The 14,135-nt window shown below is 36.5% G+C and overlaps 1 protein-coding gene across 10 annotated transcripts in view; it reads left to right on the top strand.

Moving 5' to 3' along the window:
• The window catches only part of MYT1L (myelin transcription factor 1 like), a 303,376-nt gene that overhangs the window by 233,086 nt on the left and 56,155 nt on the right, over window positions 1-14,135 (top strand). For 5 of the 10 annotated variants that reach the window (XM_066314864.1, XM_066314863.1, XM_066314862.1 and 2 more), the window contains 6 exons: window positions 810-1,021; window positions 6,916-7,163; window positions 9,438-9,674; window positions 11,346-11,467; window positions 11,830-11,892; window positions 12,392-12,460. In XM_066314864.1, coding sequence (XP_066170961.1) covers window positions 810-1,021; window positions 6,916-7,163; window positions 9,438-9,674; window positions 11,346-11,467; window positions 11,830-11,892; window positions 12,392-12,460 — 951 coding nt within the window. The remainder of the gene's footprint in view (window positions 1-809; window positions 1,022-6,915; window positions 7,164-9,437; window positions 9,675-11,345; window positions 11,468-11,829; window positions 11,893-12,391; window positions 12,461-14,135) is intronic. The other 5 variants (XM_066314867.1, XM_066314869.1, XM_066314866.1 and 2 more) reach the window with 2 other exon arrangements.

Here is a 14,135-nt window from a genome sequence, read left to right on the forward strand (position 1 = left end):
GACAGTGGAGTTCACTGCAGCCTTCTTTCACTGAGATTTCACAAGTTTCTCAAATGGCCAAATAACATCAATCAGAGCTTCTTCTGACTGTTCTCCTTCATCCTAAATGAAAGAGATATTTAAATGAAACAGTTTTATTTTGTATTCATTCTTAGGACCTTCCCTGAGGTGTGCATCTGTGTGTCAGGAATCACAGCTCCTGCCAGAACCTTGTGTTTAAGGATGAGCAGGACCTGCAAGGCAGCAGCTTAGAATCAACAGAGCTTCTGAGACTCTTCTCAAGATGAACATGGATCTGTATATTGAAGGATGAAACAGGAATAGTTACTTTTGAAAGCACAGAGAAAAACAGCATACAACTCTGCTGGCAGAAATTTGGAGGAAATTCCATCTATTAGGTGGAGTTTCCAGATCTACTTTTTCTTTTCAATATTTAAAGAATTTGTCCAAACTTCTTCTGCCAGTCTGCTTGCCCCTCTTTAATTCACCTTCCAAAAGAAAAAATGTTTGCTATGTGATGCAATTACATAGGGAAAGGGAAACCCTGAAGTATTTTAAAATAGAATTTTAAAATACTTTTAGCAGCAGGATACATTCAGTAGTATTAGAATTAATTTTGTCTAGGCTTTATTCAAGGAAATAAATATTGTTTGTCTGCTGAAAATAACCAAACTAAGGAAATGCAATAATATATTGCTGTCTCTTGAGTACAAGAAGTAACTAAGATTTTCTAATCTGAACTATAAATTATGCACAAACATAGTAAACTGAACTGCATCTAACAAACTGTACATATCTTTAATTTCTAGGCCCATGTGCTTTGTTAAGCAATTGGAGATCCCTCAGTATGGCTACAGAAACAATGTCCCCACCACCACACCCCGCTCCAACTTGGCCAAGGAACTAGAGAAATACTCTAAGACTTCGTTTGAATATAACAGTTATGACAACCATGCCTATGGCAAGAGAGCCATAGCTCCCAAGGTGCAATCCAGGGATATATCCCCCAAAGGATATGATGGTAGGAGGTGCACACTCTTATACATGAGAGACAAGTTTGCAGTTAATCATGTTGTTGTATATGTAAACATCATACAAATAAGACATGTTTTCATGTTCATACAGTATTATGAGGAATGCTATCATATGTAAGTTATTTTAAAGGCCTTTTCAAAAAAGTGTTGTTTTATACGGTGCTTGCTTCAGGATTGTTGCACTGTTAAAAGGCATCTCCAGCTATTGTGCTCCTGGGATGCATTGAGATGGCAATAAAAGCTAAGTAGTAGAGATAATGTTCTTATGTTACTGTCTGGGAGACCTGGCCTCAAGGGTCAAGTTAGGATTCTCGCCTCCATGCAGCAGTTCAGGTAACCCAGAAAGATAACATATTTGCTTTGTGGGGATATGGAAGTAGAGAACCTGGGCCTCACTGCACTTAGGAAATCACTGCTACATACTTCAAGAGGCATTTTTGCTTATTTTGTCCTCACAAATACACTGGTTGAATTCTCTGGAAAACCTACTGTACTTAACATGTTTAGGAGACGGCTGATACGAGCATCAGTTCAGGAGAAGACAATAGATGGGGATCAGTCAGATAAGGGGTTTTTATTAGGGGAGAAAATTAACTACAGGATAAAGAAGGATTGTAGCTTTTGAAGACATCCGGAATTTTTCAGAACAATACATTTATGTATGCATATATTATATATGTGTGTACATATATATATATATATATATATACACATGCATATGTATATCTATATATAGAACTAAACCATGCCTTTTTTTTTTTTTTTTTTTTTTTTAACACTAGCAATTTATTTTTTGGTTGAAATATTTGATACTACTCAGTGACTACTAGGAAAAATTTCAGGCAGGTGTCACATTTTTTTGTTTAAGAAAACAAAAAGAAACATACTATACAGAACAATTTAGCTGTTGCCTGAACACAGACTGACATTTAAAGGTAGTTAAGTGAAGAAAGAGAGAATTACTACAGCTCTTGCCTTTATGTGTTTGATATTTTGGATATCTTCCTTTCTCATAGAATAAACAGACATGTTCTTACACTGTAGCAGAAAGGAAGAGGGTTGTGATAGGAAACAAGCCTTTTTTTAGTAAAAGAGCTTTTTTTTCCTCATACCTTCATCTTATTTGTCTTTATCAGAATAAGAGCTTGAACAGAATTAAAAGTAAAGCACTAATTGTAACTATGGTTAGGAAGGAAATCAGTATACATTAGTATAAAGTAAATTAGGTATTAAATATTGTATATATATATATTCTGTCTACTCTTGCAGAAAGGAAAGCATCACGATACTGCTGGGGTTCCTGTGAAAAAGCTTGTTTTCAGATAAATTACTGATGCATAAGCAACTGATATGTATTTTTCTCATTTAAGGCTCCTTTTTCCATATATGATGATGAACTTCACTTTTCTCCCAAATCACCAGAATTTGAAAATACATGTAACATTAAGCACAAGTGTACAGTGGCCTTAAATAATAAAAAGCTGTGTTGATATAGGTTGCTGTCTTTATGCACACTCATCTTCCTTTGATATAAATAGGAATTTTTCTTGGCTATTGGACTGCATCACTGCTCAGTAATGTGGGCCAGAGGGGGCTGAGGAACACTGCATACATGTGCTTCATGCTGCTATAGCAAGTGTAGGGGGCTCTTGTGCCCTCAGAGCAAGGGAAGCCCATTAAAGCTGGAGCAGGTTGGTTGCCAGACAAAGGCTGCTGTGTGGCTTTGTTCCACAGTCCTGGCTCTGCTGCAGGCAGTGCACATTACTCCTGGTTCCAAGTGATGTGTGAGCTGTTTGGCCAGACCTGCCAACATGGTCCCAGAGGTAGGTCCTGGCTTGTGTTTTTCTTTTCCCTGTTAGTGATTTTCATGAAACCTCTAGGATTCACATCTCTCTGGAATTTCAGGAGTACTCCAACATATTTGGCTTAAATTGGCTCAGAAAAATCAGTTGAATTCTTAGAATGATGAAGTGAAGTCCTGGGCACACTGAAATTGTTAAAGCATTTTGGCACTGACTTTCAATGGAACAAGAATTCTGCTGACAGTTACTGTAAATAACTGAACATGAAGGAGATTTCAGGAAGAGACTCTTCACTTAAAAGAGCCACTTCAAAAAAACTTCACAGTATTTTTAGATAATTTTTATTTGTGTATAAAAATATTATTATTGCTACTAAAGACTTTATGGAGGTCCAGAGAGCACACCTATTACTTATGTCAGCAAAGCATGTTTATATAAAGTAGATTCAGACTTCTGAAAAGTCATCCTGAAAAACCCAAAAGTACATCTGAGGCTCTGGGGGGAATGTACAGGTAAACAGTGCTTTAGTTCTGGCTATCTGAGTGACGTAGTCTTAAGGAAATGAAAAAGCAGTAGCTTCACATCTCAATTATTTTTCAATTGTCAGCTAGTACAGTACTTTCATCATAAGTGAAAATGTTCACTTATCTTCAGTAAGTGTACAGTTGGAAGTGACATGAACATAAATAGCTCCTTTGAATTGCTTCCTTGGTATTTTTTACAGTATGGTTTACTAAAACACAAACAGAAAATGTATAGTTTGGATTGTTGGGTAGTGTGATCTAACAATTCATGAGAATTTTTTTATTTTTGGGCTTGTTTTTCCTTTGAAACCAGTTTCATAGTGTATTGGATGCTGGGCTTATGGTGTACAGCAGTAAAGATAAGAAAAGCTGGACACGGCAGGAAGTGGTGAGGCTACATTTTCAGTTGCTTAGGTGACAGCAGGAATAGTTGTCATCCCACCAATAGGCCTGGGTCATTCTATCAAAACAATGAAAAAATGTTATGAGTGGGATTCATCTGGCCAAATCCAGAGTTTTATAATGTCACCGACAGCTGAGTTTGGCACCCCTTTCAGATTCAAGAAGGATAGATAATTCTCTGATTCAGTTCATCTTTTCCTGAAGTGCTTATTTAAAACTGGTCAGGTGAATCATGGCCTGAAAATTTCTCTTTTTTTCCACTGCTTGTATAGGAAGCCTATAATGACTGGGTCAGGTATCTGAAATTAGGTGAGATGAATCTTTGATTGTGCAAGTCAGAAAAGGTGTTGAAACCGTAATTAATTTACTAAAACATTCAGTATTTAGACCATGTTGGGGATGAAGGTGTCTGGGCAGAACTGAATTCCACTCCAAATACTTTGTTTTGTCTTTTTATGTTTGGGATCACTCCTGTTCCCCCACTGTTAATTAGTAAGAGAAGCCTTTCAACTTTGAGAGGTTCTTTGTAATCAGCCCTCCCTGGTATATCTGATGGAAGCCCAGTTTGAGTGTGCAGCTGGTTGGACATGTGTCTGTTTTTAATGGGGAAGGTATTCTTCACATTTGGTTTCACTCTGGATTACAAAGCGTAGGTGGACTGCAGAGCTTCGTAAACCTGGTGCCACAGGGGTGGGCATTGTATCAAGCAGAACAATCTGGTATTGAAACAGTGCAGCTTTCCCTTCATTAGTGAACAGATTGATTTGATTAATTATAAATTGATGATCTTTTTTTCTCCTGAAAAGCTAATGTGAAATGAACAGTCTGGGTTATGTGACTCATCTTCAAATGTACAGCTACAGTAAAGTTAAGATAACCATGGCCATTTCTCTCTTAAGTAAGTTTTGCTTAAATTATTGGTAATCTGAATGCTAATAATTGTGTAGCACGCTTATAGCACTTTACATCTGCAAAGTGTTTTACAAGTGAATCACAACACAAATTTAGAAGCAACTTTCTGTTCATAGAAGAAATTAATTCAAGGGATAATGTAGTTTGACCAAGGCCACAGAGGAGCCCGTATCAGAGTCTGCATGAGTTTCTGATGGTTAGTCCTATATATAAAAGCTGACTCTTTCCCTCCCTCTCTTTAATACATATTCTCATATACATACATATATATAATTTCCCATGTAATATGTCTCTTATGTCTGTCTAAATGTGATCTGCTATAACAAAACTAACACTTTTTGAAAATGACAGAAGTCTTATTTGTTCTATGATTTTTGAAAGATACTTCTAATTTGGCAAGTTCAGTGGTACAGGGTTCTTGCTGTGTTAGCATAACACAGTGGAAACTGAATTATTCAATTATTTGCTTCCTTAAATATAGGAAAATTCTTGAGTGTCTTGGATACTGTAGCAAAGTAACAATGGATAAATGCTAAATTTTTAATGACCACCACTGACTACTATGTTAATAATGAAACTCTGAAGGAACAGTTCACAAATTTATTATTAGTGGATAGCCTGCTAGTGTAGTGCTACTCTGTGTTCAAAACAAAAAAAAAAATGTGATGAATGTTTAGCATTCACTTCACTTAAAAAAAATCACACCCTGTGCATTATGTGGCTTTCCTGAGAAAACTCCATCTGTTATGATTTAAGTGAAACACTATTTCCTTTGCAGTAAAAATAACGCCATGATTTTTTTTTTTCAGTTTTTTAGAGAAAGGAAGATGACATAAGCTCTAGCAGAGACATTTTGCTTTCAGATTCTTCTTTTGAACCCTGCCTGCCTACCAGAGCAGCCCACGGTTCATAGATGGGCTGTGCTCATGGGAGCAGATTATTATATGTATGTCTGTTCAGACAAATACAACTGAGGAGCCTGGCATTTAAATGGAGCCCATCATGGAAGAGCTCTGTCTAGGGCCTGACCTTTTTTGTATTGCTCTCTAATCAGCATGCTAGTTGGTTATTGTTAACTGTGCTATAAGGTATGATCTCTGCAGTATACATTTCCATCTTAAGGGAAAGTAGTTGCTGTAATATGCATGGATGTATCCTCTGACCTTGACTTTTATTTTTTTCTGAAAATACATAAACTTCTACATTTTGGAGACGAGCTCACACTTTCTTGCTCTTTTAAAACAGCTCATCTTGGAAGAGGGTGGGGAAATAAGTGGGCTAGCAGGGCTGCTTTCCCTTACTGCTGTAATACCTTTGGCTACAAGGAGCATTATTTAAAAGCAGCAACAGTGCTGCATTGAGTTTAGATAGGCTGGACATGAGCACTGTCAGTGCTTTGGCTCTTCTGTGACCACCTGTGGCTTGTGTCAGTCAGAAAACATCTGGGTATCACTGCCTGCAGTGGGAGCAGGGAGGGCTGCTTTGGTCCTTACTGGCTTTATGAAGAGTTATAGGTGCTCAAGTTGTTTGAAGGGCGAGCAGGGGATTTTTCATTTGTACCTGTTGCCATTTAAACAGCCATTGCCTCTGCCTTTATGCAAGTCATGGTAACACTAACACATGACAACCACTTTTTTTCTCCTGTTGTGCTCATGTCTTTGAGATGGCCGGTGCCGTAACATTTGCCTGTGGTATAGGAGGAAATAAAGTTTTTAGGAAGCATGAGGTGTTTGAGGATATTGGGTGGTTGTGTGGCCCAGAGGCCAAGCTTATCAGCCTTCTAGTGGGTTTATCTCCAGTACTCTGGGGAGTTCTAGGCCTTAAACTAACAGCTCCTCATGTGAGTAGGGAAAGGTCACATAGTGTTACATTGCCCGTCATTAATAAAAATGAATGAGCTGAGCAGATTGTACCTTCTGTCTGACTATATATGTGGGGTAAAAGCAGTGTTTCTGTGTTTTTATTGTTTTATAAATCCAGCCTGTTTGTCAGAACAATTCATAATCATGTCATGCAGATTTTTACAGGAGGTTGTTTCATATGATCTCACACATGTAGCATATATAACTCACAGACAGAAATCAAGAAATACAGCCATCATTCTTATTGCGGGCTTTTTTTTTTTTTTGGCATTGGTTACTGTTCCTCATTATAAATTTCACCTCCAGCAGTTTGTTTTCCTCTTCACTTATGCAGAATGCTCCTTCTTTTGAGTCATCCTTGTCGTATTTCTTCCCACAGCTAAACGCTACTGTAAGAATTCAAGTCCAACCAGCAGCACAACAAGCAGTTATGCCCCTAGCAGCAGCAGCAATATGAGTTGTGGTGGAGGCAGCAGTGCCAGCAGTACCTGCAGCAAGAGCAGCTTTGACTATACTCATGACATGGAGGCAGCACACATGGCTGCTACTGCTATTCTGAATCTCTCCACCCGCTGCAGAGAGATGCCTCAGAACCTCTCCACTAAGCCTCAGGATCTCTGTGCAAGGGTAAAAACTAGTAAATCTGTTTCTTGATGGAATTTCTCTTAACTGTACTTGTTCTGTGGCCCTGATAGAGAGAGAAAATCTTTAGTACATCTTGCCTAGTACATCTTGCCTTTTTTTTCCCTGAAAATTAACATAATCTGGCAGCTCTGCTAAAGCAGGGAGAAAAAAAAAAGGAAAGATACAAATTTTCACAAGTATCGCAGGAAACCATGATGGTTTTATAAACTAATGATACAGGTACCATGTACTCCTTTATTTGTCTCTTACTATAATTATAAAAGATATTTGGGTTGCTCAAGTATCCAAGGTATTCATTTCGTTACTGTTTGAATGTTGTTTTTTCTGCAAAGTGCAGTGTGGTTCATACATTTGGAAAAAGGACTAAGATTTAACTCTGCATTTTCATTTAAAAGTCACAAATGTGACCTAAGCTTGTAAGATTTCTCTTGTGCAGAGAAATCTGTTACAATTTCTTGCCTGTCTGTGATACCGGAGTTCTTAAGTCAATGCATAATACAATTGAAATGAACAAATCCAGCAGTACAGGTGACTTAAAATGTGCATAACAGTCTTGCAGAGTGACTGATGTTCTGTATGTTCATAGAGCCTCAGTATATTATAAAATGGCCATACAGATACAAATAAAAGATTTTGTCATTAAACTTCCCACATTAAGAAAAAAACAGTGCACTATTAACATTCGTTAAAAATTTAGGAGATTTCATTTTTAACTTAAGAGTTTTGGCTCTGATAGCTGTTCAAAAATGAGTATTTAACATGAACAAGCAGACAGGACAGTGCTGCCTACAGGAGACCACTAGATGGCTGAGCAGACAGATGCAGTGCAGAGGAAACATTTTTATTGTGCTTGTAGAGAGATTTTGAGCTGGCAGACATGTTCTGTTCTACTCCTATAGACAAAGGTCTGCTTTCCCTTACTGTGAAAACTGCCTCATGTTACGATCATTCATAACAAACTAAACCTCTAGCTGTAAGTATTAGTAATAATCATGCTCTAAGCCAGAATGGACTTTGTTTTCAAATGCTGCTTTTTGTATTAATTTATTTAATGCTGTTCAAGAGGGAAATCTCTTTCTGGCATGTAAATAAATGCAGTTCTCTGCTCAGTAGGATGGGAGAAGTTGGAATACAAAGCTAAAAATCTTTTGCATCTAAGCCAGAAAGGGCCTCTTTCCTTATGTGTCCCTGTATTACGACTGAAGGAATGAGGAGATAAACAAATACTTTCTAAATTAAATTAGCTGGATAGCAGCAATTAGATATAAACTCTAACAAAAGGCAGTAATTCAGAAAGAGAGATTTGCATTCACAGTGGTTTCCTGCAGTTTTGTTGTTACTCAAGAAGAAAGGAAGTCACCAGACGTACAAGGAGTCAGTCAGATTCACGTGTGTTTTGAAACCAAATTTCTCATGGAACACATCATTTTTGGAAATATGAGGGATTCTCTATGGGCATTTTTATCTTATCTATCCTTAGTTTTTAAATTTTGTGTTCATTGTAAGATATCTAAATTCTCCTTATCTAATATAATAGACAGCACTTGTTTGTTTCTGTAAAAAAGCACCATACTTGTCCCATTTTTCACAGTACCGGGTGTCACAGAAATTGTCACAAATTATTATCAAGATAGATACATGAATTGTTAATAGGTGTTCATCTGCAGGGAAGGAACTGTGAAACTTAAATGCATTTCCTCATTGAAAAGTGGTATCCAAAAGGACTTCTTTTGGTACCCTACCTCCCTGTTTAATTTTCTGACATTATCTATTCAAGCATTGACTGCTAATGTAAAAGAAAAAAAGAAACAAAGATTATTTAATGTTAGCTGGTTTTTGTTTCTCTAATCACCCAGATGCCAGGACTGAAAACAAGAATTGCGCAGATGTTACCTCACAGGTTACTTCACCTGTCACAGAATGAATCAAAAGCACAAAGACAATGGCAAGAAAATACATTTAGAGCTTTCTCTTTTATATATCATGTTTTGCACCTATGTACTGGGTGGCAGGGAGGTTACTAAAGACTCTCTCCTTTCCCCCCAAATATCAAATTCGCCATTCAGGAAGAAATCTACTTTAACAGCATTAATGTTGTGTAACAGCATCATGCTATGTGTAGGAGGGGGCTCAATGCTTACAATCTATACAGGAATGGAAAAGCATTTTATCATTCTGCTAGGCAATCAGATTGAAGAAGAGGTAGCAGTTTGCCAGGGTAAAGCTGAATTAACAATATTTTTCCTTTTTTGACAGAATCCTGATATGGAAGTCGATGAAAATGGGACATTGGATCTGAGCATGAACAAGCAGAGGCAGCGAGATGGTTGCTGCACCATTTTGACCCCACTGGAGCCAATGTCCCCACAACGACAAGCCGTGATGAACAACCGGTGTTACCAACTGAATGAGGGTGACTGCTGGGACTTGCCAGTGGACTACACTAAAATGAAGCCAAGTAGGATAGATGAAGATGATTCCAAAGAGATTAATGTATGTCTTTTTCATCTATATAGCTCTTGTTGCAGTCTAATTTTGGGATCTCATTAATTTTCTGAAATTTGGAGGGAAATAGGAAGCAAAATAAGAGTGTGACAAAACTGGCGATTTTCTACAAAAAGGACTTTTCTGCTGGTTAATCTTTAGGACTATGCCATGCTGGCACACATCTGATCTGTGACTAAGTTCCATAAGACAACATTTGAACCATGAATGTGAATCATGTTTTCTAACAGCATCATCTTGTTAACAAATATTTTCTGCAGTAAAGATGTTTTGCTATATCCAGATTATGTTACTCTGTATGAGCAAGTTGACATAACTGCAATACTGGGATAATCAGCTCTGAAGACAAGATATTCTCCTGAATTTGAAAACCATAACTGATGTGCTGAGTATTTGAAAGCATGTATTACTTAGAAATCAATTTAAACAAAGCAGCAGAGTATAATGTAAGCTTTCAACTATTTCAACTAATCTTCTAGATTACTTACATGCTCTTGGTAGGTCTGCGTAAGAGCCTGTATTAATGAAATACTTTCTTTCAAGAATACAAAGAAGGGATATAAGAAATCAGTGTTACTTTTCTACTTATAATACCAAGACAGCAGCAAAACCCTTTAAACAGAAGACGCAAATAAAGAAAATATGTTAGTGAATTTTTATTACTTTTCAAAACAGAATAGGACGCTGAATAGGTCTGCTGACAAGGCTCAGTGCTGCTGCTTTTTTCTGTCAGGATTTTTCTTAAAATCCTGCATTCAATTTAATTTATTTTTTCGAGGACTTCAAGAGATTGATTTTTCTTGGTTTATAGCCAAAAATTAGGCTAATTATTTGTGTGTAGCACATGTCTTGCCAATTTTAATTAAACCATAAAACTATCCTCAGTGTCTTTGAAATATATAACGAAGTGGCATTTTCACTAGATATCCTGAATGCATTCTAGCTTTGGTGATACAGTTCTGCTATTAATTTCACTGAAGTTGGCAGGAAATTTGTCACTAGCAAGGAAATGTGAGGTGAAGCAGCGTGTTTTTTTGGAGTAAGAACTCCCTACTTTTACTATGTTGTTTATAGCACCATCTGCAGGAATCCCTGAATCCCTGCATTCAGCCACTGCATTCCTGAAATAGGTGGGTTTGAAGTTCTGAACATCACTAAAGTTAATTACAAATTATATCATTCTGTCTTGCCAGACAGATCTATTGAGATTGGTCCCAGACTGACCTTCTGTGTGTAGATGTTAAGATTGCTTCTTTTTCATCTTTGAGATGTTCTAAATCCTTGAAAATGCTATTTAAGATGGTTTTTTGATGCATAAGATACTGCATTTAGTCATCTTTTTTTGCCTTTCTTCTGATTTGCAATGACTTTAGGGAAAAGACCTGAGTCTTTAGAGAAAAATAATATGACAGCTATAGGAAAAGGTGAAGTTTTTACTTTCTATTTTTCTTGTAAAAAATTACATATTTTATTTATTGCGACGTCATCAAAATATCCAAATCTTATTCAATAGTACATGAAATAATATAAAATAATTTCATTAGTTTTCTCTGTCAGAATAGGATAAGAAGGAAATACCATCTGATGACTGCTTTGCATTATTTTGTGTAAGTTTTGACCTTATCTAGCTGAAATTAATGTGTGTATATTTGCCTGTAGCCGGAAGATTTGGATCCTTTCCAAGAGGCACTTGAAGAAAGAAGGTATCCTGGGGAAGTTACAATCCCAAGTCCTAAACCCAAATACCCTCAATGCAAAGAGAGCAAAAAGGATTTAATAACGTAAGCATAATGTGAGGTGAAATTATTTATCTCCTTTTAACTTTTTCTCTCTTTGTCTTTTTTTAAACCAACGAATACATATACGCCTTGCAGTATGAGCATGCAACATTTGCAGCATATAAATGTTTCAAACTGCCAGTTAAGTAAAGTGATAAGCTAACGTGTATTTGCTTGTTCTAAATGATGCTATATTGTATTGAGACGCCATTTTCATTTAAACCTGTTCATTTTGCAGCTTTTCGATTAGGGTGCTTAAAACCCCTTGCAGTCATTGCAGCTAAACTGGAAACAATGAAACTTTTAAAAGTTTTTTTTTAAACATACTTACTATTTTGGCTGTTTTTGTTTTTGTTTGGTGGCAGATGTCCAACACCAGGGTGTGATGGGAGTGGTCATGTGACTGGTAATTACGCCTCACATAGAAGGTGTGACTTCATTTTTTTCATGGTGGATTCTGTCTTTTCAATTTATTGTTTTCAGCTTACCTCAACAATGCTGTCAAAGTAAAACGTTGAACTATGTGTTAACCCTTTGAGTAATACATGTTGATCTTAAAAGCATGCTAATTTGTGTGTTGTATAAACGTCTTTTATTTTTAAATAGATTACTAAAATTTCCAAAGTATTCCTTAAGCATTGAAGTAGTTAACCCAGGAACCTCCAATATTTTTGTTATATTTTTCTAGTTCATAGAGAAACAAACAAACAAACAAGAACATTTACAGTATGTAATTTTGGAAGTAATATTGATAACTGAATATATTCAGAGGGTTAACTATATTACAGAATTCAATATTACAGCACTTGCCCCATCGCTTTTCTGCATTACAAACTTTTTACTTTTTAATTTTTATGTTGTGTTTGTTTGGGAGTGTTCAGGTAATGAGAAGATTAACATACTTGTATGTCCTGCCATGTCTTACAGTTTATCTGGCTGTCCCTTGGCTGACAAAAGCATTCGGAGTATGCTGGCCACAAGCTCACAAGAACTCAAGTAAGATATAAAGAACAAATACTTTCTTTATAAATATTTATTTGACTACAAATTGTGTAAAGTTGTATCGGAAATCAGAAATTCTGTCTGGAGAGCTGCTGTAGAAGGGGCTGATCCTGCTTGGAACATGCACTCTAGAAATTCTATATGGGGGGGCTCTGTACATAAGTCTGTTTATGTAGTATGTCCTTTTCTGCGTCCATTAGGTGACAGGGATGGACAAAAGACAGAACATCTGGAATTTCATCTTAATGTCTGAATTCCTATTCAGTCTTTTTCTGAACTTTGAGTTTGCTAGTTAGAACAGAAAATTCCCATACAATTAGACTGATGAAACACATCTTTTTACACAAGCAGTAAAGCACTGCAGTTTCTCAGGCACAGTTGGAGGGAAAACAATTCGTTTTTTCCAAACGCTTGCATAATTTTCCCCAGGTTTGTATCATTGCTACCAGCCTAATGCATTTTCTCATGTGACTATGTTTTTTAATGTTTACATAGTTGTCCCTTGCTTAAAATGAGTTCTTTAGCATTCCTTTCAGTTCTTTGGAGTAACAGTTTTGAACAGTGGATGTTAGAGAATCATGAGACTTAGCTTTGCTCTGTCTTCCTGCACATATGCTCTACTGCAACTGTCTGTGTGGAAGCATTTATTAGTGCTACGACAGGGCGGTGCTCCTGAGCTGGTAATTTGGTTAAGATGGAAAAATATTCACAAGAAATGAGGAAAATGCAGTAGGGGAAGTATGAATGGATACCTTATGCTGCCATACTGCTTAGCAGTATTCTGTCTTTAGAATACATTTCTAGAGTTCAGTACATACAGTGATTAAAAATACCAAACAACTCTTGATGTAAACTGTGGGCAAAATAAGAAAGCAAGCATAAGAAAACTGCTGGAGTAAGATTGCTCTCTAGTTTTACCTAATATAGTTTCTAGAGGTAAACAATACATGCAAAATTTACATCTGATTTCCCACACTGTAAAAAAAATATTTTGAAACTATTAGTTTAGGTCATGCTCATATATGTTGCCAGAAGAATATGTGATATGCAAAAGGGGATGTAAATGAGATCAGGGAAAAACATTTAAGTATAAGGAGAAAAAGACATGTGCACCTCAGAGGAACTTAGATTTGGACCTGGATTTTGGGCTGGGATGGGTCAAATGCTAGAAGTTTGAGAAAATGTGAATACATAAGCAAAACATAGTCAAGACTCTTGAGGCAGCATGAATATTTTAAGCAAATACTTTGCTGTTTTATCCCTTTATAAGGTTTCTACTTATCTTAGGAAGCTGTTTCTGAATTTCTTCATCTCCTCTGCTTTTCTCAAACATCTGCAGTCAAAGCTGCCTGGTAGAAACCAGGAAAAAAATCCCAGAACGCCTAAACTTGAGATCCCACTTATATGTCACACCACTCTCTCTACTTATTTCAAGCTTTTACTAAGCAAAGAAACAAGCTATTAAAGTAATATTTTTAGATTTTAAAGCTATTATTTATTGAATTTTAGCAGAAATTATTAATTTAGCAGTTATCATTATACCAGTTGAACACATAAAACTATTAAGTTCCAAAATGACAGAATTTTAAGCAGGCTGACTTAACTCCGTTCTCTTTTGTGTTTGTAGTATATGGCAGTTCTTTGTTTTCTGATCATATATTTTCCCACA

Source organism: Sylvia atricapilla, chromosome 3 (genome assembly GCF_009819655.1).
Source record: "Sylvia atricapilla isolate bSylAtr1 chromosome 3, bSylAtr1.pri, whole genome shotgun sequence".
NCBI lineage: Eukaryota > Metazoa > Chordata > Aves > Passeriformes > Sylviidae > Sylvia > Sylvia atricapilla.